The following is a 27,325-nucleotide window of genomic DNA, read 5'->3' as shown; positions in this document are numbered from 1 at the left end:
CGTTGAGTACGCCGTCGCCAGTCACGACCGTCGCTGAAACCAGTCCATATTCACCAGTAACACCACCTCGACACTATTTTGGTTTTTGTTTCTTCCTTTCTTGAATTTATTCTGCTATTCTGTTTTTGTTGGTGTCTCTGCCGCCTTAACCGATCTGAATGTTGCTACTGCCGCTAGGACAAATGTCCTGGTCTTTGATTTTTGTTCTTTGCTGCTCCATCGTTCTATTTTTCATAACTGCTGCCATCGCCGTACCTCTGCCACTGGGAGCCAACACTAGAGCTGTTGCTAATAGTTCTGGTATGACATTTTCTTTGATTTGGGTTCATTTACACGTTTTATTCTCATTGTCAAGCTTGTTCTAAATTAATTCTGGTATATGCCTTGTCTTGAATTTCCAGGGCTGCATTTGCTTTTAATTCCTATCCAATTTGAATTCTCTATTATGCTGCAACCATCATTATTGCTGTGGGATTGACGCTGTTGCTATTTCGGTTGTTGCCGCTGCCATTCTAATTGCGTTAGAATTATTGCTGTTACCATGAATTAAAAGGAAAAAGAGTTGTCACGATTAATCTATGTGAATTCAGATAATCGAGGGAGAGGGTTTTGTTTTAAAATTAAGGATTTTGATTTAAGAATGCCTATAAAATCTATTGAATAATTGCAAATATTTTATAATGATTTAGAAAGATTAATTGAAGAGTTTGATTTCGATTTGTGACTAAAATTATGATTGATTTGAGTATAATTATGTATGGTAGTTGATTGGATAATTACTGTAATAATTTGATTAAAAATTCTGATTTTGATTTATTATGTGGAATTAGTTGAGAAATGATTAGTAAATGGTTGAGAATGAGAGAACCATTGAGGGTGGTTAAGTCTTATTTTTAGGGGAGATTATGTCTAAAATTTTATAAACATATAGAATTTAGCTAATTTGAATTGTGTACATTGTATTTAGAATGAATGATTAATAAATTGGATATTCGATAGCTATAAATAAATGCTTACGGTATTTTAAAATAGTTTGAATTAAATTTTTTAAAGTAATAAAAATAAAGTGAATATTTTATTTTTATTAAAGATTAAAATTTGAACTAAAGAAGGTTTAAGAAGAATAAGGAAAAGTTTAAATAATTTTATGAGGCTAAAAAAATAATTATGTGAAGGTTTAGGAATAAAAAAATAATTATGTAAATATTAAATAGACATACAAATTAAAGAAAAAAGTTAAAGATATAAGTAACAAAAAGATAAAGTTAGAAAAAAAAAGGCTAAAGAAAAAGGTTAAGAAAAAAAGTTTAGGAAAAATGTTAAAGAAAAGGTCAAGAAGGGTTTAAGGATTAAAGTTTAAAGAATTAACGTTTAAGGTTTAAGAAATTAAGGTTTAAGGATTAAGGAATTAAGGATTGAGGTATGAGGAATAAAGAATAAAGATTGAAGAAAAGACTGAAAAATATTGAACGATTTGAATTAAAGAATTTAATTTTAGCACAATCTCATGAGAAAGAAAAAACATAATACTTACTTGAGATATTGTGCATGCGACTCAATGGAAACACTCACTTGAGATTCAAAGGATAAGGCTCAATAGGAACGACGATATGTAACGCCCACTTGAGACCGGAAGAAAGATTTTCCATGAGGACGGTGATACGTATCGCCTATCTCAGGACCACTGTCGGGTAATGGGCAACGAACCGACATGTGAGTTCATGGTTTGTATAGGAATAATTTGTATGAATTGCTTGGGTGTGCCTTCTATTACCGTGTTAGGTTATTCGTGAAATTTTCTACTATTTGACTTTTGTGAATTGTTTGTACATTTGTATTATGTACCTTTCCTGTGTTTATTATTTTATAAATGTGACTGTTAACTGAGGTGATTGAGAACTGATATAACTGAGCATTAATTAATGTAACTGAAAATTGATCAAATAATGTAATTTAAAAAAAATAACTAAATTGTTTAAAGTATGACTCAGAGGAATTTTAAGAGTTTCATTGGATAATCATTTTTTAGTTATAAGATGATTATTTATTTTTATTCTTTACTTTTATGGCATTCTCATCCTCTAATGAGAACGAGTTGTTAGTTTTCACCTCAAAAATTTTCATCTTTTCAGTAATACAGGTTTTGAAGACTTAGTATAGATTCGCGGATGCATAGTGGAGTTTGTTTATGGTTAAGTGCTTTTATAGAGTCTCCTCGCACTTGTCGCTTAAGATTTTATTTTATTTAGAGGGATAAGTGCTGTATCTAAGTTTTATTTGAAATTACTTGAATAACATTTACTATTATTAATAATTTTGTGACTATTATTATTTGAAGATCTTTGATGAAAGATTTTATTTGAACAAAAATTTTCTGGCATTTTCACAAAATGGAATGCGATATTAAGTAGCTAATAATAAGAAAGGTTATGTAATGTTCTTATTAGTGAAAATACCATTACTTAAGCAAGGTATTTTGCTAGAAGGAACATTATGGATAATGATGATGATGATTTGCATGATAAACCTATACCTCAATTTGAGGTGCTAGATGCAGAAGTTTCACCAGATGTTGAAGTTTCACTTAAACCACCAAGTGAGCTTGAATTGAGAAAATCTACTAGAGAGCGTCATTCTTCTCAGAAATACTCTCTTCATGAGCATGTGATGAACACTCAGACTGGAGAGCCAGCGAGCTACCAGAAAGCTATGTCTGATAAGTATAAAGAATATTGGTTTAAGACCATGCAAAAAGAAATGTAATCCTTACATGAGAATCATACATTGGAATTGGTGATGCTGCCGAATGGTAAAAAAATATTCAAAAGTAAATGGGTGTTCAAATTAAAAACGAATGAAAATGTCTCACAGCCAAGGTACAAACCTCGGTTGGTTGAAAGACTTTGAGCAAAAGAAGGGTATTGATTTTGAGGAGATTTTTTCTTTAGTTATGAAGATTTTCTTTATTCGAGTTGTCCTTGGATTGACGGCTAACTTGAATTTAGAGGTTGAGTAGCTTGATGTGAAGACTACATTCCTTCACGGTGACATAGATAAAGAAATTTATATGGAGCAACCAGAGAGTTTCAAGGTAGAAGGAAAAGAGCACCTTGTATGCAAGTTGAAGAAGAGCTTATATAGACTGAAGCAAGTACCAAACCAGTGGTACACGGAGTTTGATTCCTTCATGGAAGCTCATGGGTATAGTAAGACTTCTTCTGATCATTGTGTGTATGTCAAGAAATTCTCTGATGATGATTTTATAATTCTCTTGCTTTATGTTGATGACATGTTGATTGTTGGTCATGACACTAAGAAGATTGAAAGTCTTAAGAAAGACTTGAACAGATCCTTTGCTATGAAGGATTTGGGTCCTGCAAAGGAAATCCTTGGCATGAGTATCACTCGTGACAGGAAGAATGGAAAAATATGGTTGTCGTAGAAGAAGTATATTGAGAAAGTTTTAGAGAGGTTTAACATGAGTAATTCCAAACCTGTTAGTACTTCACTTTCTAGTCATTTCAAGCTGAGTTCGCAGCAATGTCCTACAAGTGAGAAAGAGAAAGCATAAAAGAAGAATATTCCATATGCATCTGTAGTTGTCAGTTTGATGTATGCTATTGTTTGCACTAGGCTTGATATTGCTCATGCCGTTGGACTTGTTAGTCGATTTCTCTCTAATCTTGGCAAAGAACACTCGCAAGTAGTGAAGTGGATTTTCAGATACCTTAATGGTACTTCTAGAGTTTGTTTATGTTTTGGGAGTGACCAATCTGTGTTGGATGATTTCACAGATGCAAATATAGTTGAGGATCTTAATTCAAGAAAGGGGTTAAGTACTGTTTTTGTCCCTAAGATATGGGGTGAAAATCAAATTTGTCCCCGACTTTTTTTGTTATTAAAATCATTCCCAACATTACAAAACGTTATAAAATCGTCATTTTGTCAACAAATAAAATTTTTCGGACAATTTTTTCCTTAAACAAAAATAAAAAAATCCTCCCCTATTATCACTATTATTCCCTGCATCATCAGTCATCACTACTACCACCACCACACCATTCTTCATCCATCAATTAATCCTAAACCCATCACAACACCAACAATAGCAACAGCAACTCAATTTTAAAATGAAAAAAAAATATTTGTGTGATGGAACAGTCATCACCTTCTTGAGCTTCCCAAAGGCATAAATTAGCCCATTATATGAATGAATATTAGGGGTCGACCCAAAATCAGATCCAATTGCGTCAAAAGTCTGGTAGACACGATCAAGGTTCCATATATTTGCACAACCTAAAATGATGCAGTTTAGAGCAGCAACAGATTTATAAGGATTCTTTGCACGACTTAAATTCTCCAATTGAAAAAAAAAACCTAAATGAAACAACATGATTACATCAAACTGTAAATGAAAACCAAAAACTTAATAAAAAAGACAATTTGAAATATATGCTATATTGATTAGCTAATATTGATGATTCAATTCAATAAAAGGCAAGACATATAGTATCTAAAGTCTCAAAACCTTTCTTGGAGCATGCAATAGAGGGGTAGTGTTGCTGCCGTCCGTCACCGTCGCGATTGAAGGAAAGAGGAGGAAGAAGCGACGGCACGGAAGCTACTGCCATCGCCGTCACTGTCGAAGCTGTGACTGAGGAGAGAACATATCGAGCGAGGAGGAAAAGCAGAGCCCCTCACCACCAAAAGCTCGACGACGGTGATGGATCCCGATGCCGACAGAATAGCTCCCCACCGTCACTCTTCCCTGCCGTCACCTCCTCCTTCTTCCTTTCCTTTCTTCTCCCTTTGTTCCTCTCTTCTCTCATTCTCTCTCTCATCTCCTTGTTTTGTCTCTCTCTCTAGTCACGACACAATGGCAACAGTAACCGCGGCGGCCGCACTCTTCCCCGCCGTCACCTCCCTTTTCTTCCTTTCATTTTTTTCTTCTTCCCCTCTATTTCTCTCTTCTTTCGTTTGTCTTTTGCTTTGTTTTTTTTGTTTTCTTTTTTAGGTAGTAATAAGGGGTGGGGTGGGGTGATTTTTTTAATATTTTTTATTTTTATTTAAAGGGTAAAATTGTCTAAAAAAATTTTGTTTATGAACAAAAGGATGATTTTATAATGTTTTGTAACGTTAAGGATAATTTTAATAACAAAAAAAGGTCAGGGACGAATTTGATTTTCACCCCAGACCTTAGGGACGAAAATAGTACTTAACCCTACTTCTGGTTATATGATAACATTTATTGGGAGAGTTGTCTCGTGGCAATCCTGATTTTAGAAATGTGTTGTTTATTCTACTACAGAGGCAGAATACATTGCTGTTGTTGAAGTTTCTAAGAAACTCTTGTGGATGAAGAAATTTCTACAAGAGTTATGTATCAATCAAGAGACATTTGTGTTATTTTGTGACAGTCAAAGTGCTATTCATCTCAGTAAGAATCCTTCATTCCACATCGAAGTACATAGAGGTGAGGTATCATTGACGTCAAGCGCTTGAGATGAAGTCATATGCCTTTGAGAAAGTCCATACTAATAATAATGGTTCAAATATGATGGCTATGAGTTTACCTACAATGAAGTTTGATTCCTGCAAAAAGAATACGGGTTTGATGGAGTAGTTTATCCTTACTTAAATTAGTAAGGAGGAGATTTGTTGGTGGGTCCCCAACTAGGTGAGCCCACAAGTTAGAAACAAAAATAAATAAATAAATAAAAGAAAAAAATTGGCTTATGAGAGAGAGAGAGTGTGCATCCATTCAAAAAGAAAGAAAACAGAGAATGAGAGAGGTAAAATTGACGAAGAAAAGAAGTAAAATTGGAGAAAAAATGCATGATATTTTGATCCGATTGAATGGTAAATTTGCTCTATTTTTTAACGAAATTTTAGTATGTTATTTCTGATGTTGAAATGAACATTATGATATAACTTACTAATTGTGTTGTCTTTTCTTTTATTCGATTTGAGATACCCACTTTGTGGAAGGTTTATGTTAATTCCATCAGTTTTAATTATATATTTTTTTATTGTTGAGATGCCCTAATGCTACTAGAAAGACTGATTGTGTACCCATTATTTTGATAGTAAAATATTTCACTAGATTTTTTGATAATAAAATTCTAATGTTTAATTATTTAATTTTTACTAATGTATTTACTGCTTAAAATATTTTTTATATTACCTATTTAATCATATAAATTATAAAAAAATTATTTTTAGTGCTTTTAATGTTAGACAAATTCTTATTAAACATCAATTTTCTCAACAAAGTTTTACTATTAAAAAGAGAAATTAAGAGAGATAGACCAAAAAAGATGAGAAGTAATTTTGTTTATTCTTTCATTGTGTATTACTGAGTGATGGAGAGGATTTTTATATTAGTTATAACCTCTCTCTTAAAATATCTCTAACTAGCACTTAGTTTAATAAGAAAACTATTGAAAAAGACTCTACTACCCTTTATATAGTTTTTATCCTTTTGATGAATTTAAAATGGTATTAAAAAGAATTTATTTGATCAATTTATATTATTTATGACAATTTATAACCCAATTGGAATATTTATTAGAAAACAATCGACAAAGTCTATTATAATTTATAAATAGTTGAGTTTCTTAAATATGTCAGAATTTTCTCCCTTATTCGATGCTATGAGTAAGAAGTATACATAATTTCTATGTGAAGAACTAATATTTCAACTTTAATTTATACTTTTTGGATTTATACTAATTTAAACATTGGAATATAGTTTCTATCTCAAGAAAAATCCTCACAGAATAATATTAATTTTTTATCCCAATTCTTAAGTAAAATACCTTTTTAGACAACTAGGTGTAAATCTAGAATTCACTTTAGAATATATAGAGTTGGCCATGACACTTAAATAACAACCCAAATAACTATCATTTGCCACTACGTTTCATGCTTTTAGAACAAACTGCTTTATTTACTATTTATGTATATATCTCTCTCACTTGGATGATCTCAAAATTTTGGAGGAAAATAAAAAACAGAATAATAAAGAAAAGACTATATATATATAGAAAAAATATAAGGAGACAATAAATTTAACAAACAATGCAGTTATACATACAGTAACCTCCCTTTTTTATTTTTTTATTTTATTGAACTAATTTTAAAGTCTATTGTTAACATTGTTTACGAAAGTCATTATCTACATGCTAACAAAACCGATATATATATATATATATATATATATATATATATATATATATATATATATACCATAGCTAAAAAGTATAATGCAATTCCAATTACTACATGATAATTTAATAGACTATGGTCCTTTTACTTATTCTCGTTGATTATTACCATAAGGAATATAGGAAGATTATTCTCTTATTTGAGGAAACGCAACATTTACCAAATATGAAGAAACAAGGGCTTGGCCACAACCAGATCCTATATCCTTCACTACTCCTTTTAACTCAGCAACTTTTGGATTCTCATTACTTGTTTTTGTTTGGCACTCCATAATGGATGCTTTCTTGAGATTTAGGTTGAGTGTGAAAATCTCAGGCTCTTAAATACACGACCCCAGACTCATCTTTGGAGATACCAATAACCCTAGTTTTGTTTCACTTCTTATTGTAGGGACCAGAAGTAGTGTAAAAATATTATTCGTACACTAAAATTAATTATCGATATATTTATGTATAAATACATGTGTAATTTAATTTATTTTCAATGTGTATTTATATTTTAATAAATATTTTATACTAATAACTAATTTTAGTATATACGTAGCATAATCGAAACTTGAAAATAGCAACCTTTACAAATAATACTTGTATATATAGATATATACAATGTGTGCATGTTCTAATAAAATTTACGGTAATATTATGAAAATATTAATCCAAAGATATTTTATTTTACATAATATTCATAATTTTATACGTATAATATTTATAATTATATATTTATTATATTTAATATAATTTAATTATTCCAATAGTATTTCTAATAAAATTTACGATAATGTTAAAAAAATAATAATTTAAAATTATTTTATTTTTTATAATATTCATAATTTTATGCATGTAACATCTATAATTATACATTTATTATATCCAGTATGATTTAGTTACTCCAATAATATTTAAGAAATATAAAATAAGATAATTTTAGACTACTTTAATTTAAGCTAATTTTTTATTATTTTTTAATTTTTTTGTAAAATTTATTTATAATCTTTAATGACAAATGCTAATGCACTCCTCAAAAAGTAAGGATGGAGTAAAATATTTTTTAAAAATTTATTTAATATTAAAAGTAGAAAAATAAAAAATAAAAAACAAAACACTCTAAATAAAAATTTAAGATTCTTTTAAATTAATAGGAAGTATAGCACTCTTTATTTAATAAAAAATGTTTAAGCATAGGCCTTATAGATTGCATAAAAAGAAATTAGATAGTAACAAATATGATGAGTATACGTAACAAATATTTCTTGAAAATAAGTCATTTAATTTTAAGTGCTATTGATTAAGATGTGGATTACACTGTTAATTGTGCACCATGCTTCATGCTTGGCTATTATATTGAGCCACAAGTGGGTGTGGTTTCTTCAGAATTAAATTTGGGCGGATATAATGACAAAATGCACAATCAAATGAAATTTATTTCTTTTTCTATATATGTACATATTCCGTAATTAATAAATTCAAAATCTATTAGCTCACCTCTATATAAATTTCATATATAATCAATTTTAAATGAATAAATTTGAGAAAATAATAAAGAAGCGAGCAGTGATTATATAAGATGCATTTTATTTAAAATGTATAGTTTTGTGGTTTTTTTTTTTTATTGTCTTTCTATTAATAAGTTGGCTTTAAAATAGAGGAAAAGATCAGAATAATATATCTTGAGAATTTATAATCTTTAAATCAGTATCTAGTGTAGTCACAAAAAAAATCAGTATCTAATCTACGGTAAATTATATTAACAGTTGCTGAAAATCGTCGCCAAATTTAATCTCCGCGCCTATAACCATAATGGTTAAGTGAGATGTCGACTTTTGATTTTGCGACGGTTTAAAACTGCTATTAATAAAAAAAATACCGCTAATATTTTGCGTCTCCTTCTAGTGCTAGTGTACTTTTGATGAAAGAGTGAAAACAAAAGATGAGTTTTTATTGTCTCATTGGCTTTTAATTGAAGAACACAAGAACAAAACAGTAGTACCTTAGTTAATGGAATGATTGAAACAAGGTAGGTAGTATGATTCACTATTAACTTAAGATGTGAGATTAATTTTGTAATTTTAGGAGTGGTTCAAAATAATGCAAGACTAGCTTATAATTCACTATATTGGGGACCCCATTATTTTTAATATAAGGTGGCTTGGGTTGTGACATGAAATGGGTACCCACATTGATGTTCAATTTCTTGGAGAATACCTACTTTACCTATCCCCAATACATTATTTACACTCCAATGAAATCTTTGAAGACCAACATACTTCTAAGATGTCCCATTCTCCAAAAACCCACGAGCACTCGTCTCAACCAAATTTAATAAGATGTTCCATAACCCAAAGCATTATTTAGATTGCTTGGTAAATGGTCCCCATTACCCTCTCTCCAAGTAGAATAAATTGATAAACAATATGAGCAACTAGAGTTAATGTTTGGAGGAAAAAAAAAAAGAGTCCATGCCCCAAAAACCAAAGGAAAAGTTAATTTGAAGTTTTTTATTTGATAAAAATATGAAAGAATCAATTTTTTAAGTCTTTTTTTTGTACATTTTTTTAAATTAGTGATGTTAATAAAACAAGTATTCTTAAGAAAAATAAAGCATAATTTACGTGCAATGCACATGATAAAACAAAAAAAATGGATTAATTATTATAGTTATTTTGATTTAAAAGATTATTAAATATATGATTTATTCTAAAATAAGGAAATTTAATATAAAAGAAGCAAAACAATTCATAAATACGTGAAGTTTGATTATAATTTTTTAATAACTCATATTAAAAAAATAAAATTTTTTGTTAATGAATTGAGTATTTTGCCGTTTTTAATTTTTATATTAGCTTTTTGTTAAAAATAATTATTAAAAGTGTTAATTCATCTTTCTAATTATTCTCCTAATAAATTATAAAAGTGCTATGGCATACAAAAAATATATTAGCAAATTAACCATTGTGTATTTGATTATAAATAAATGTATTGTTTAATTTATTTTTACTATATATTTATATTTTTTATATGAATGGTTAATTTTATTTTCTACACATAATATAGTTGAATAAACTAGCATAAAATATTTTGGGTGAAACATAATTAGATCCTTAGCTTTGAATTGGATAATTTAATCTAAAATGAAAAATTGGATCCTTTAAATTGAAGAGAGTACCAAATATTGGTAGGTCCTATAAAAGTTTATGGAGACATTCAAATTAATAATTAAAAAAAGTGCCTTTAGTCATGTAAGTTATTTTTAATCTCAAACTAAACTTATTTTGATAAAAGATTAAAAGCGATTAAGAAATCATTTTTAATGTTTTCATTTTATGGGATTATTTAATTTTTGAATATTTGTTTTCAGTTGTTAAACATTTTTATTTCTAAAATTTATAAGAATCAATTAAAGTGCAACAAGCAATATCATATATATGAAGTAAACATATAAATAATAGTTGCCATTAAAATAAAAAAAGGTAAAAAAAAAACTAAAAAATAGTTGTGGTGTCTTTAACATAAAATAAAACATTTCGTGGCCTTCAATTAGGGCCTAAAACAATCAATCAATTAAATCCATTTGGTATGGTGCACATATATATATGGGACCCAGTTGCAATACTGAGCAATCATGAAGCTGATGCAACTCAATATATTTTAATTTCTAGTTTATAATTTTAATTTTATTTTTTTTTCCCACTTACCAATATCTGTCGCTTGATGGGTAGTAAGGCCTCCTCAATCAATGGCACGGATACAAATCATTTATTTTGTTAATCGCATAAACAATACCACTCCATTCAATCCCTTATGATTCTTCATGATTTCAATTACACTTGTTAAGAAAAATACCCTTATATTCTTTTATACCAATTTCAAAGATTACATAATATATATTTTTTTGTTACCGACGAAATACGAGATTGAAACTTTCGATACCTATTTATACAGAATGAAGACTAAATCTCTATTTTGGTCTCTGAGATTCATGTAATTATTTATTTTAGTCTTTAAAATTTAAAATTATATTTATATTGGTCTTCTAGATTCAAGTTCCGGCACCAATGTGGTCCCTCGACTTTTTCCGACGATGACTAGACAAACAAAATGCTGTGATGGCACCTTCGCTGCCACGCTGAATGATGGGTAAACAACGTCGTTTATCCTTGGCATCCAAACAATCAGAAATGTCGTCGCTTTGTGTATAAAGAGAGAAGAAACGATGAAAACCCAAAATAAAGTATTCTTCTTCTTCTCTACCTCCACTATTTTTCATTTCTTACTTGTTTGGGCGCCAAGAGTAAACAACGTCGTTTACTCATCATCCAGCATAATAGGGAGGGTGCTATATCAGAACTCCGTTTGTCTAGTCATCGCTGGAAAGAGTTGAAGGACCATATTGGTGCCCGGACTTAAATCTAGAGGACTAGTATGGATAATTTTAAATTTCGAAGGCCAAATTAAGTAATCGCGTGAATGTTAGGAATCAAAATGAATATTTAGTCAATGAATGAACTAATCATTTATACAACCTAAATTGATAATGGAATATCTCTAATTAATTAATATTAATTAAAGTGTTGAAAGAGCACATATAATATGGCCTTAAAAGACTGATTTATGTAATTGTAAAAAATTATGGGAACACATAAGAACAAGCAAAATCATCATTCCATTTTCTTCCTTTTTGAAAAACCCAACAGAACAATATATATCTAGGAAAAACAAAACTTGGAGATTTCAATAGAATAGAGTTTGAACTTTGAAGAAGAGCCAGCAAATTCAGTTGCTCGAGGAAGGAATTGAGGAGAGAGCACTCAAAACAAAACTGTGAATTCATTTATCAAAAATGGCAAATAAAAACAACCCGGTCAATACGGTCAAACTTTTGCATACCCTATGAAAGTATCAATCTCATTCTTAGTAGTTAGTACTATCTTACACATTAGTTTTCATTTTCATATCTTATTCAATAATAGTATAATCGTATACTAGTAAGGTATATAAAATAAAAATGAGTATAAAACTACATGCATGTAAATAAAATATCAAATCTCCCTTTCTTGCACCCTCTTCTACGTTTTCTAGCCCCTTAATACTGCATATATATTAAATAATTAATTAACATTGAGATTAAATTTAGACTAATTTTTGTTAATAACATAGTGGTAAGAATCAGATTGGACCGATCGATTCGATTAAAAAATCGATAAATCAGATCCAACCGATTTAGTCTGATGTTATGATCGTTTAAAGATAAAAACCAGTAAGAACTAGTCAAAATTGGTAGAAAATTAGTTCAGAATTGTTCTATAAAAAATTTTAAAATTGTTAAAAATGTAATTTAAATCTAGGTCTTTCTTATTATTGCATACTCCCCATGTCACTAAATTATGTTACTCCGTGTTATTTTATATGTTATATAGTAAAAATATACAATAATTTTGTTAATATTATTTTAATTTTATACTCATTTATATTTAAATTAATTATATTTTTTATTATTCATAATTATTGATATAAATGTTATAAAACATATATAAATAAAAATATCAAATATTTTTATTAATTATAATATTATTATTTGTTATGATGATATGATATTTTATTAAATATTATTTTTAATAAATATATATAGTATATAATAATATAATAAATATAAATGAATTAGTTAGTTATTGAAATAAAAAACAGTTCCTTTAGTATAAAAATAAAATAAAAAAAATACTAAAATTTTATATACTTATTTAATAATAACTAAATGATAACTTGTTGATTATAATTTATTAAAATTTAATTGTTTTTAAATATTAATAAAAATATATATTTTAAATTTTATGATTTTAACTATTTTTTAATTTTTATTTATATAAGGCTGATTCTATTGATTTAACTAATAATTTATCAATTAAATTAATAAACTAATAACTTGACTAATTCGATTCTAATCAATACGGTCAATAAAAATCTTTGCTTAAAAGTTGACAGAAACACAAAAGAGGCAAATAGAAAACACTGAAATAAGGGGGTTTAAAGATGATTTTGTGTCATTGACCTGCCTAATCTTTCTCCTTCATTCATAATTGTCTCCATTATTATTCTTCTTATGTTCTCTCATTCAAACTTAATTATTTACAATTTCAAAATTTTCACCCCCTTTTATAATATTGAGAATTTATTTATTATTTTTACCTTTGTGCCCATTAAAGAATGAAAATGGCATATTACCAATCATCCTTTCCCCTATGTAGGAAACACCCATCATTGCCCCCAACAATCCTTTTCAACCTTAGAAACCTGAGCTTCTAAGATATTCATATTCCCCTCCCTTCTTCCATTCCATTCTTCCATTCTTTCCTTTTTCACTTTTTCATTTCCTTTTTTCTTTTTTCTTTTCTTTTCCTTCTCACTTTATTCTTCCACAGACACACACACATATCCTCTCTCTCTCTCTCTCTCTCAATTTAAATATCCCCTTCCTCTATAACCATCTCTTCCCCTTCCCCTCCCCCTCCTCCTCCTTCTTCTTCTTCTTCTTTGGTCACACTCTAACCATCCAACCAACCAACCAACCATCCTTTTTTTATTAATTAAATTATTATTATTGTTATTAATTAAAACAAAATTCTATTCCGAAAGAGGCATCTTCTATCCATAAACGGGAAACTGAAAACCGCAGCAGCTTGTTGAATTGAATGGATCCTTCATCCACGAACTCTGTGAACGGATTCTACTCGTTTCTAACACGAGGGATCGACGATCTAGAGAGAGTGTTCTTGAGCACCAACTTCATGTCAATCCAGTTTCTTCAAAGAGCGTTGTCTCTTCTCCGATCCTTCCACACGCAATTGACCCTTCTCGTTCAGAAGCTCCACCTTCCCGTCGGTGACAAGTGGCTCGACGAGTACATGGACGAGAGCTCTAAGCTCTGGGAAGCATGCCACGTCATCAAGTCAGGAATCTCCGGCATCGACAACTACTACTCCGCCGCATTGAACATCACTTCCTCTCTTGACTCTCACCGCCACATCACCCCTCAGCTCTCTCGTCAGGTCATAAACAAAACAAACAAAGCTCGATCTTTTCTCTTACCCTTTTACGACTTTTTCTTGAAAACCAAGCAAAGACACAACCTTGGCAATTGTTTATGTTTTAACTACCTACCTAACTATCTATTTACTCTCTCTGTTTCTGTTCTGTTCTTCCCCTGTTTTTGACTGATTCTGAGATTGTGTTTGATTGTGTTTTCAGGTTATGAGAGCAATCTCGGGGTGTAGAAGAGAGGCAGTGGGGTTAGAGGAAGAAAACAGGGCGTTAATGGAAACGAGGATTCAGCCTTTGTCGCTACGATTCGAAGAGAGGGTGTCGATAGAGTCGAAGCTGAACGGGTTCAATGGATTCAGGGGAGTGCTATATGCAATGAGGAACGTGAGCTCGTTACTTCTGATGATTCTACTATACGGATTGGTGTACTGCTACCCTGAATCATCATCGGATTTTGTGGTGGGAGGGTACGAAGGGTGCTTGTTTCTGGGGTCGGCGTTTATGATATCGACGGCGAGGCTGCAGCAGCGGGTGGCGGCGGAGATCGGGAGGATGAGGGGGGCGGTGGCGCCGGGGATGATGCTATATGAATTCAGGAGGTCAAAGGCGGCGATGGAGGAGCTGAGGGTGGAGCTTGAGAGGCAGCAGGGTGCGGTGGTGGAGTGGGAAGCAGAGGTTGGAATAAGGGAGAGAGTGGAGAATCTGAGAGGGTGTTTTGGTGTTCTGAGATCTGGTGCTGATAACATTGTTGGACAGCTTGATGATTTCTTTGATGAGATTGTTGAAGGAAGGAAGAAGCTTTTGGACTTTTGCAGCCATAGGTAAAAAAACAGAAAAAAGAAGAAAAAGAAAAAAAAGAAAAGAATAGAAACAACAGTGTGTTGAGTAAAAGGAAAAAAAAAATGAAACAAGAACAAGGTAGAGAGAATAGATGATGATGGGGGTGGTTGTATCTTTTTAATTTATTAACCCTTTTTTATTTTATATTCCCCCCCCCCCCCCCCCCCCCCACCTCCTCTTCTTTCTCAGTCTTTCTTATTTATTTTCGTTTTTTTTTCAAGTTACAGTTATGGTAGTTAGAACTTGAAACTTTTGGTGCTACTCTTCTATAGCTATTGTTCTGCTATGGTCTTTCCTTCTGGCAGAGACCTGTGGAGAAGAAGATTCTCAAGTTCAATGTGGTTCTGGGTGGATTAGTTCGTTTGATTGAAAGGAACATCGACAATAGGGTTGATTCAATGATTACATTCTTGCATGAGAGATAAATTTCTTTTCAAAACTTGGGTTTCTTCTCCAATTACTGTCATGGGAGAAGAAAGAGACAAATGTGTAACTGTTAAGTGAGTAACTATAATAGTAAAAAGAGAAAACAAAGGTTAAAAAGAACCCCACTATATTCCACAAAAGAAGGTAAAATACTAATGGCTAAACAGTGTCAGGTTAATTTTAAATTCCTTTTCTTGTTTTTTTCTTTAATCTTATTTTATTTTTGAAAGTTTTAAACATTGAAATGAATATGGAAGAGTGCTTAGAAAATGACTAATCATAGTCCTGAAAGAAGAATAAATGGAAAGGGAGGCTTAAGATTGAGGATGGCATTTCTGAGATTCCTGAAATGGCTTTAATGTCAAAGGTAGCTTCTTTTGCTCTTTGGAAGCTTTTGTCTGATATTGAAAGCAACAATGGAGATGATGATCATGATGATGATGATGAAAAATTCTCACCACATTCTCTCCCATATCACTGACAAGTCTCTCTCTATCTCTCTCTGAATTTTGTTCTGTTTCAAAATTCTTCAACTTCCCCTTTTTGGGGGCATTGGGATGTTTAATATATGACACTAAAATTTCAGAGGTCACTTTCCCATTTCTAACCGTATCTCATGCTTTTTGTCCCTTGCCGGAAATTCATGCCTTGCCTCCTTATAAGGGTTCCAATATGAGTGATGCTTTAAAACCAGACAATAAAATAATGCCCAAAGTGCAAGCAAACAGACAAAAGAAGAAACCAGCATTAATTATATTGGCTATATAATCCAGCATGCTTCATGACACAGTAGCAGAAATGGTGCTCAGAACCAGCCACCCTCCCATAAAGCAATGCCTTGGCTGCAACAACCATTAATTAAAAGTTACCATTGTCAATGTACCTTTAACCATAGTAAATCTATTAAACCTTGGTTGGTAAAATAGGATAGTGGTACTCCCATTTAATTCCTATGGCTTTCAAAATAACACATGTATCATTAGGCTTGGCAAATAGGAACTGGTTGGAGAAAATTTAGGTAACCTAATCTCATGCAATACTTAAAATAAACAGAGGAAATTAGTGAACAATTGACACTTTGTGAACACATATAGCTGCAAAAAATAATGGTTGAATAATTTGACAATCTCAAAGACAGAAGTAAGGGGGTTGGTTGGCAAGTGTGATGTGTAGCTATGGTACCATTTGACTTACATTTGCATGTATAATTTACAGAAGCAAGCTTCATAAAGATGAGCAAGGATAAAATTGAGAAACTGAGGGATTGAGATGCAAAATTAAATAATTAGTTGATAGGCCGAGAGGTAGTACAATGATGTGTCATGGATGAATTGGAGGCTGCCATTTTCACAACTTCAAATGAAAAAATTTTCTCTAAATGCCTCAGTCTGATTTCTGAGCTTGGAGACTTGGAGTTGTAAGACTCAGTCAAAATCATTGAACAATCATATCTTCCTTCTTGTAAAATGCTCCTGGGCATCCCACTCCGTTGAAAGAGTCACTATGATCTCAATCATCTTTTAAGCAGCCTGTTCATGTCATTGTAGGAGGAGTACCTGAATATTGATGAAATGAAAAGACCTTAGAACAAGTTCAAAAATAAAATCTATAGGGGTATGCTATAACCATGAGAAAATACAAATATATGCTTTCTTTGCATCAATTCCCTTTGGCTCCGTTTGGTTAGTGTATCTTGTGAGACATAGACACAAAATGATTGACGCAGAATATTAATGTCTACGTTTGGCAAAACAAATGCACAAGACACAAAAAATTTTAAAAAGTTTGTAATACCCTCATCATCTACCCTCACCACCACCCCTGATTTTCTATCTACCACCACCAATATCCCTTTTCCACCACCATTCATAACCAAAAACCAATAAGACAATAATCCAGATGAGAAAATTCCAATAATCAACAACAGATTCAATAAACTATACCAACACCACGATTTGGGCGGCACAATATCAGAACCTGAATTCATATTACTAGGAGGTCCTAATAAGAACAATCACATTGCTGCCTTTGTGGTAGCTTCAAAACAAGTTGCAACTTCAGACCACAAGAAAAAAGATGCAGATTGGTGGTCAATGGGATTCACAATCATCTGTCATGAGTTTGACCATAACAAAATAAAACTGTATGCTCATTTTACTTGTTAAATATTTGACCATAATAAAATTGAATGCTTCTTAATGATAGAGGCGTTGAAAAATAAAGGCTAATATTAATGATAGATACAGAAATGATAATGAGTGGAAGAAAACTAAATCAAAGCTGCAATCATCTCATAAAAGCGCGAGGAATTATCAAGATTCACAATACTGTTGAAAATAGTAAGCTTGTGAAAGTGATTGCACCCAACATTAGAAAAATTTGCGCAAGTCAAACTAGAACCTAATAATATTGGTCATAGCATACCCTCAAAATCAGAGTATTTACTTGTTCCCCTAAAATGGAACCACTTCTCCCTCTCCATGTTCGATCGGAACATTCACACGGGCTAGTTCGGAATGCACAATAGCCCGACCCGACCCGGCCGATTAAAGCATCGGGGGGGGGGGGGGGGGGAAGTTTCGGTTTTGTTTCAGAGGAATTAGGGTTTTGGGTTGGTGATAAAGGAAAAATGGGAACAGGATTACTTTCTCATTTTCAGAAGCTACGGGTGCACATGAGCATCACCACACTTAAACCTCAACTTAATATTTTACTAGTATTTAGGACCCTCACAAAACTATCTTAAATAAGTGAAATTAACGTTATATTATCTACACGTTTTAATTTTAGTATGGAGGTTAAAATGGCTAGGATCCGTTATAAAGATCAGGTGTGTTTTACTTGTATGTAATGTCAGCAAAAGAGGAATCAGGTAATGCGAGTGGGAGGAGTCTTATCGGACGGTCCGATTTACTGCCTACAACACGAACCATCCGAGTTATTAACCGTAGCTACGTGTCGCAAGCGCCTTGTTCCTCGGGACGGTGCCCTCTTAACCGACATACCTCCTTTACTCCATTTACACCTATCTTCGAGTTTTTCTCAAAATTTCATTTTCATCCTCACCAACAGCCATTCTCTCATCTTCTTCATCCTTCAACAAATTCGACTATCTTTACTTCATCCAAAACTAATTAAAATGCTAAAAAAAAAATAGAAAAATATTGATTATCCTAAATTTCATATTGTAAATTATCTCAACTATAATGATTATATACGTGTATTTATTAATTTTTTTATATTTCAGAATCATTATTATTGTTGTTAGAAATTTAATTATAATTATTATTGGAGATAGTTCAACTTATGAATATATATAGCAGCCACATTATTATTATTATTATTATTATTATTATTATTATTATTATTATTATTATTATTATTTTAAAATTATAATTATTATTGTTATAAATTTTAATTATAATTGTTGCCCGTAGTTTTAACTTAGAATATACATTATTATTATTATTATTATTATTATTATTATTATTATTATTATATTTCAAAAATATAATTATTATTGCTAGAAATTTAATTATAATTATTGTTGTTAGTAGTTCAAGTTAGGAGCATATATCAGTGACATTATTATTATTATTATTATTATTATTATTATTGTTGTTGTTGTTAGAAATTTAAGAATATATATGTTTAAATAATGGTTAGAAATATATATATATATATATATATATATATATATATATATATATATATATATATATATATATATGGTTAGAGAATATTTTAATCAATGATAATATTTGAATTAGAGTAATATGATAGATTAATAAAAAATATATGTTTAGAATTTTTTGTAATAATTTTAAAAATTATAATTAATTATTTAACTTTTATAATTAATTTTGGAAATTATAACTTTATGAATTATAGTAATTTTTCTTAACAGTAAATAAAGTAAATGGGTGCCAAATTTTTTGAAATAATGTTAATGATTTTGATTAATAATTCGTGATTTTGGCAGTATCGAACAGTACAGTTGGGGATCGGTATGACTGTACAAAATTCTAATCCTTTTTATAAATATAGTCAATTACGTACCTGCACTCATATATTTCGAAAATTTTGGAACATGCATGGCTTCCAAATCCAACACTCGCATGAAAGATGGCTCCTTAAACGGCACTTCGTTCGCGAGTGCATTTACCACGTCTGTCACATTTGGAGCCACAGTGCCGTCACCTTGATTTTTATCTCTGTCTGGACCAACAACTTCGTAATTGCTTTCGAACTCTTCTTCACTGTCACTATTGTAATCTTCTCGTACAATATTTTGGCCCGCCTCAAATTGTTTGAATTCAATGTACAACTCGATGAACGAGATTCGGCCACGACTTTCAATATACATTAAAAACATCTCTTGCATACTCACTTCGTCCGTTACATATTTGGTTTCAAATTGGATGAATCCACCAAACACCGGTATGGGATATCTATATAAAATACATGATATTTTTCTTGACATCTCAGAATCTATCTTCTCACAGATCACACCTTTGAGCTCTTCAAATGAGATTGTGAAGGGAATAACAACATCTAACAGATTTTCACAAATAAATTTCTCTCCTTCATATGTTTGTAATAAAATCTGACCAAAGTAATATACTTTTAAAAGAACTCTATCATCCATTTCTCTCATTCACCTAAATAAAAACAGAAACTTCACTACCAAAATTTTTTACTTCATATCACAGAAGAGAAAACATGGGTAGAAGAAAGGAGAAGAAGAAGCCGAGCAAGAATAAGAACACGGGATCTAAAATTTTCTTTACGAGTTACACGGGTCATATATATATATGACCCTAGAATATATATATGACCCCGCGATTACTTTCAGCTCATTCAAAAATAAATTATAATAATCAACTCGGACAATGCGATTTGATATATGAATTTCTAAAAAAAGATAAATATATATATACAACACGGACGGTCCGATTTGTTTTGTCGAAGATTCAAATTTTTTCTACTTCCAAATCGCACCCTCTTATTTGATCATCAACTTTTTCATACAAAGAACTCGCATGATCCGAGTTCTTCACACTGCAACTCAGTAAAAGCTGTCTCACACATTGATCTAGCACCCCAGGAACCCATAATCAAGCACAACACAAACGTGGTTTCCATAACCAAAAAAATGAGCCTTATATCTACGATATAAGATTCTTTTCACAAAAATATTTTACAAAATAGTTTTTCGTATTTGTTTACAAAGATAAGACACTAAAATAAAAATATTGAGATATAAAATTTTGTTTGATAACATGGATAGAAATATTATATTCTAAATTAGTATATTTTGTGTTCATTATGACAAAAAAAAAAAGACAGAGACACAACTTCTTTTTATTTTTTCTTTCATTATTTTTATTATTTTTTATAATTATATTTTTATTATTATAATTTTTTTTAATTTTTTGAATGAAAAAAATAAAAATAAATTACATTTTTATAATTTATTCTGTTTTATTCCCAAAAAATACAAGAATACTAATAGGAAGAGTTAATTATTAAAAAAAATAATATTAAAATTTTTTAGGAAAATTAATATTTATAATATTTAAAAAATTAATTTTTTATAAAAAAATAAAAAATATATTTAGTTATTTTTATTTATTTTTTATAATCATTATAAATATAACTTCTATTTTTTTTTAAATTTTGATCATCTTAATAATTATTTATTTTTCTCATTTATTTTTTTATTTATGTTATCTTTGCATCTTTTTTTCTTTTCTCATTTATTTTTTTATTTATGTAATCTTGCATTTTTTTCTGGTCTCTTCAAAAGCACAACATTCTTCCACCTTAGCTCTGTAAAATTAAATTAAATAACTGAATATAAAAACAATGATACTTTTCTCCATTAGTAAGACTTAATTAATTCTAAGGCGGCCAAACATTATTTGAGTAAAAGAGAAGAAATGTAGTTTTAATTTGGATTTGTCTACTTGAAAAACAATTTTGTAACAAATCTCTATTATAAAAATCAAAAACATTAATTCATCTTATTATGTCAATTTTAATTAAAAATTTGATGAAAATCTAAAACAATAGCAATGAATTTATCCAAAAATTTGTATCTTGAAACAAGGGATTATGATTTCAAGAATCTTTCTCTAGTAATTTGATTTTGCCTCTAAGTGGCAGTCAAGTGATTATGAAATAAGTTCACGTTGTTGACTATTAAAGAGCCTCTATCCCTTTTAATCAATAATTATGTATTGACTTTATCCTAAATTTTTAATCAATAATATTTCCAATAACTTCTTAACCTAATCAAACCAGTTCGAGATATTAATTCTTGTCAAGAAATTGTTACTATAACTACCAATTGATGTTTATATTTTGATAGGTTCTCATTCTACATATTAACCAGATTAGAATTGTTAATTAAAATATTCAATATTACTCAATTTTTTTAGTTTAATAACACCACTTAATCTGATTATAATTTTAGGGTTAAGTATGATTTTGGTTTCTAAGATAGGGGTTGAAAATTTTTTTCGTTCCTAACTTTTTTTTTTACTTACAAAATCATCCCTAAGGTTTAACTTGATTTTAAAATCGTCATTTGAACGAAAATACCCTTTTTCTTCTTCTCCAAAATTCTCATTTTCTATTCTTCCTTTTTTTTCTCCATCACAAAAATAGAACCAGAAGCAGATAAATAAAATAAGAAGCAGAAGCAGAAGCCATACACATGAATAATAGAAGCAGATAAACAAGACAACCAGAAGATAAACAAGGTAATACACATTGAGGACTAGAAGAAACAGAAGGAAACAACAACAACAATAATGGAATAAACAAAAACAAAACACATTCCTTTAAATTTGAAAAATTAAAGAAAAAAGGAATACAAAACTGAAACAACACTGCAGGGACCTCGAGGGAGAGTAGGTGATCTAAGAATCGCGAGGGGAAAGGCTGCGGCGGTGGTGGGGGAGGAGGGGTTGCGGCAATGAACTGCGAATCGCAAGAGGAGGGGAGCTGCGGTGGTGGTGACGGATCGCGTGGAAAGGGTTGCGACAGTGGTGGTGACGCCGCGAATTGTGACGAGAACGGTGCGGTGGTGGCGGGCTGAAAATCACAACGAGGAGGGCGTTGTGGTGGTCAGCAGTGCTGCGAATCGCGACGAGAACGGCTTTAGGGTGGTTGGCGGTGCTGCGAATCCCGAGGGAGGCGCTATAGCGGTGCAAATCGCGAGGGATGACGGCACTCTTGAGGGATGGCGGCAGATTTCCTTCCTCTTCCCTTCCCCACCTTCCCTTCCCCCTCTTTTTCCCTGAACACTTCCCACCCTAGCGTGATCCACTTCCCCCTTTCCCTTTAACCCGTTTTCTTTTTTCTTTTTATATTTCTTTTAGTTAGAGGTAATTTAGTAGTAAAAATTAAAATTTTTGTAAAAAGAACGATTTTAAAACTAAGTTAAACTTTAGGGACGATTTTGTAAGCAAAAAAAGGTTAGGGACAAAAAAAATTTTCAGCCCCACCTTAGGGACCAAAATCGTACTTCACCCATAATTTTATTACTGTCCTGCTATACATACAAGTCTTTCTGGTAAACAAATTCAAACAAGTTAATTCTAATCCAACAAAATCCACTTACATAACGCGCGCATGAAATCATGTTGTTCTTCTTCGTGTTTCCTCTTCTTCTTCGCTTTCCTCTTCTAACGTTTGTATTCCACGTTCCTCCGCCTCCTCCTTCTTTGCGTCCCTTCTCCTTTTTCTTTGCATTCTTTCTTCTTCTTCTTCGCATGTTTCATCCTCTTCATCATTCTTTTTATTGCTGCTGTTGTTGCTGTATTTTTTTCCTCCTTACCTTTCTATTAATTTTGCAACATTATATATATATATATATATATATATATATATATATATATATATTCTTTGTTTAATTTTTTCTTCCAAAAAAGAATTATGAGAAAATAAAATAAGAAGATGATGAAGAAGAAGTAGCAGAAGATGAGGAGGAAGAAGAGGAAGATGAAGAGTTTTGAGTTATGCAGAACTTATCAGAATAAAAATACACTGAAATTTCTTAACAATAACACATAAGTTTCTTAGTTTTTACACCAAAATTTTGCTACAAATGCACAAAAATACTTTTTAATGCATTTTTCTTTTTTTCTTATTTCTTTCTTTCTTTTAGTTGAATGAATGTAGGTTTATTCTCTTCCAAGTAATTTTACAACATTACGTGTTTCTTTTTATTCTTTGTTTATTTTTTTTAATTCTTGTCAAGAGAGTAAAACAAGAAGAAACTTGAGAAGACAAAACAAGAAGGAAAAGATGAATGAGAAAAAAAGAAAGAATAAGATGATGATGATAATGAAAAAGAAGAAGAAGTAACAAAAAATGAGGAGGAGGAAGAGGAAGAATTTTGAATTATGCAGAACTTATCAGAATACAAATACACCAAAATTCTTAACAATAACACATAAATGTCTTAGTCTTTACACTGAAATTTTGCTACAAATACACAAAAATATTTTCTTTAATGCTGCATTTTTCTTTTTCTTTTTTTTCTTATTTCTTTCTTTCTTTTAGAATGTAGGTTCATCCTCTTAGTAATTTTGCAGCATTATGTATTTCTTTTTCTTCTTTATTTGATTTTTTTTTATTCTTATTAAGAGAATAAAATAAGAAAAGATGAACAAGAAAAAAAGAAGATGATAATGATAAAGAAGGAGGAGGAAGATGAGTTTTGAGTTATCCAAAATTTATCAAAAAATAACACCAAAATTTTTTAACCGTTACATAGAAACTTCTCAATTTTGACATCGAAATTTTTTAATTGTGACACAAAGTTTTAAGAAGATTATCATTAAGTAATTTCGGTGCATTAAGGGTTATCATTAAGTAATTTTGGTGCATTCTAGATTTAAATTCGGTGCATATAAGGTGCACTTTTGGTCTGAATTTGTTTTCGGAATGCACCTCAATTAACTTTGAAATTAGAATAAAAATACACCAAAATTTTTTAATAATAACACATAATTTTTTTAGTTTTTACATCAAAATTTTGCTACAAAAGTACAAAAGTATTTTTTTAATGCTGCATTTTTTTTCTTTTTTTTCTTATTTCTTTATTTCTTTTACTTGAATGAATGTAGGTTCATCCTCTTCCAAGTAATTTTACATCATTATGTATTTCTTTTTCTTCTTCTTCTTTGTTTGATTTTGTTATTTTTATTCTTGTTAAAAGAGTAAAACAAAAAGATACTTAAGAAGGTAAAATAAAAAAAAAGATGAATAAGAAAAAAGAAGAAGATGACGATGATAACGAAAATGAAGAAGAAATAACAAAAGATGAGGAGGAGGAAGAGGAAGAGTTTTGAATTATGCAAAACTTATCAGAATAAAAATATACCAAAATTTCTTAACAATAACACATAAATTTCTTAGCTTTTACACTGAAATTTTGCTACAAACCTTAATTAACTCAGAAATACACCAAAATTACTTAATGATTACAACACACAAACTCGGTTTGAAAACAACACACAAAATAACCGAATTATCAACAAACAATACAACAATTCTGGCAGATAGTGGCGGAATTAACCGCCGTGAAACGACAAATTGCGGCGCATAGAGCGGCGGTTAGGGGTTGGTGTTGCAATTATGCCTAAATTTAGCGGCGGTTTTTTTTCTCAAACCGCCGCTATATTTCAATCAGGTTTGCATTTAACAGCGTTTTTTTCGAAAACCGCCGCTATATTTAGCATCGGGTGAGTTATTGTTTTACATTTTGCGGCGGTTTGTTTAAATCGCTGCAAAATACGTATTACCACATATTCCAATATTTTCTTTAGTAATAACCATCTGGGTATAATGTAGTTAAGTAAAGACTACTATCTTAAGCTACATATGTTTAAATCATTGTTACTTAAACTCATAACACTTTTTCTACATTCGTTTTACGTAAAAAAAATTCACAAGTTAAATAAGCTATATATATGTTAACTCATGTGAACAAATTTACCAATAAGATTTTCTTGTTTACTTTATTGGCATTTAAATTTGCCTTCAAACATGGATGTAAAAGAAGAAAATAAAATCATACTCTGAATTTATAAAATTAAAATAAAGTTCTTGAGAGCATAAATCAAAGTTACTCCTCTTTGAAGTTATGCCTTACTAAACCTAAACCAAGAAACTCTAAAAGTAGATAAACACATGTACAACTGCGACCCAAATCATTAAATTAAGGGAATCAATGTAACTCTTATAATAAAAGAACAAAATTTCTCTCAAACATCGTATTGACCTGGCGAAAAATACTCTGTCAAGAATCTATGGGCTTCACGTTTTACAGGATCTGATATTTCATCTCCATACCATGGCCTTTTGTTCTAATCAAAGCACCTTTTCTTAACATGTATATCATCTTGTCTTTGTTGGTCTTCTAAAGTTTCATTGTCTTCTTCTAGAACCTTATTAAGATCAAACTACATGGATCTGTCAACTGCAACAGAGAAGATATCATCTAAATTGTCTTCTAAATAAGACTCTTCTCCATCTAGATTGTCAGGAAATATTTCTCCAGAATATTCAGGTAAGACTGAAAATATCAACATGCACATAACAAAATGAGTATACAAAGAAGAAACTGAGAACTCTGAAGTCATTAAATACTGACTTAGAAAAAAAACTAAACGACAATATGCTAAGACAATTTTAAAACTAAACGTAAATTTTTTATAATTACCATCTTTCTTGTTAACAGTTTGCACAAATTTCTTAAACAGAAGCTCTATAGCAATTGTTTTGCTTGCAGATGATGACAAAAAGTCCTCAGTTTTCATTGGTCCTGTTCCACCGTCATGTTATGTTCACTAGTGTTTTCAAAACGTAACACTAGTGAAATTATATTGAATAATAGATAGCAAGATTATAAAAAATACAACCCTAAAAAAAAACATAAACTGAAACAGCATTAAGAATTTAACGTAAACTAACTTTTTCGTATTAAAATCATTGAAAGAAACAAAAAATATGCTTTTACTCATGAAAATTCACAATAACATAAATATTTAACTGCAAATAAAAACTACACAAGTATAAAGTAACCAAAGAAAATAACGTACAACGTTGAGTTTATTTAACTTAGTTTATGACAAAAAGATCCTTTTTAAATTACATTAAAATGCTTCATATAAGCATTACGTGACATCATCCAAATTCTCTGAAGCATTTTCTATGATGTCTTCTATATCATCCTCCATTGTCAACAGTAAATCTCCAATGTCAACTTCCACTGCCATGTTCAACCCTGGTTGTGGAGAAAAACTAACTTTAGCTTCTTCATTCTCTTCTCTCAGGTCATACAAATCCCGTGATTTCACATGAACCACAACACTCCATTCCTTAGCTACTTCATCATCCACATAGTATACAAGTTAAGCTTCTGATGCCAATATATACGGTTCATCTTCTTCTCGATTACCAGTGTGTATCGAACGAGAGAAATTAACGCTGGTAAGCCCCAAATGGTCTTGTTTGATGCCTCTACTGGTAGTGGTATCAGTCCAAACACATTTGAACAATACCACTGTGAAGTAACAACTATAATTCAATTCAATTATGTCTACACTTTTTCCGTAATACGGAACACCACCAACAACCACTCTATTATCACGCATGCTTGCATAACTTCTTGTATTAGATGATACATATACTCCATTATTTTGTGTTTTCAGCGCATTTTCCTTTATGATAGTTCTAAACTTGTACCCGTTAACATTATACATCCCAAAACGTCTTGCCTGAAT

General features: G+C 30.7%; 1 protein-coding gene across 1 annotated transcript; it reads left to right on the top strand.

Annotated features, from left to right (window-relative positions):
- The first annotated feature begins 13,585 nt into the window (after positions 1–13,585).
- On the top strand, positions 13,586–15,247 carry LOC130943769 (uncharacterized). The gene is made up of 2 exons (XM_057871783.1): positions 13,586–14,266; positions 14,466–15,247. The coding sequence occupies exons 1-2, from the start codon at positions 13,910–13,912 to the stop codon at positions 15,081–15,083; spliced, it is 975 nt and encodes a 324-aa protein (XP_057727766.1). The 5' UTR covers positions 13,586–13,909; the 3' UTR covers positions 15,084–15,247.
- Positions 15,248–27,325: the final 12,078 nt, after the last annotated feature.

Source organism: Arachis stenosperma, chromosome 8, assembly GCF_014773155.1.
Source record: "Arachis stenosperma cultivar V10309 chromosome 8, arast.V10309.gnm1.PFL2, whole genome shotgun sequence".
Classification (NCBI taxonomy): Eukaryota; Viridiplantae; Streptophyta; class Magnoliopsida; order Fabales; family Fabaceae; genus Arachis; species Arachis stenosperma.
This window is presented reverse-complemented; position numbering and strand designations above follow the sequence as displayed.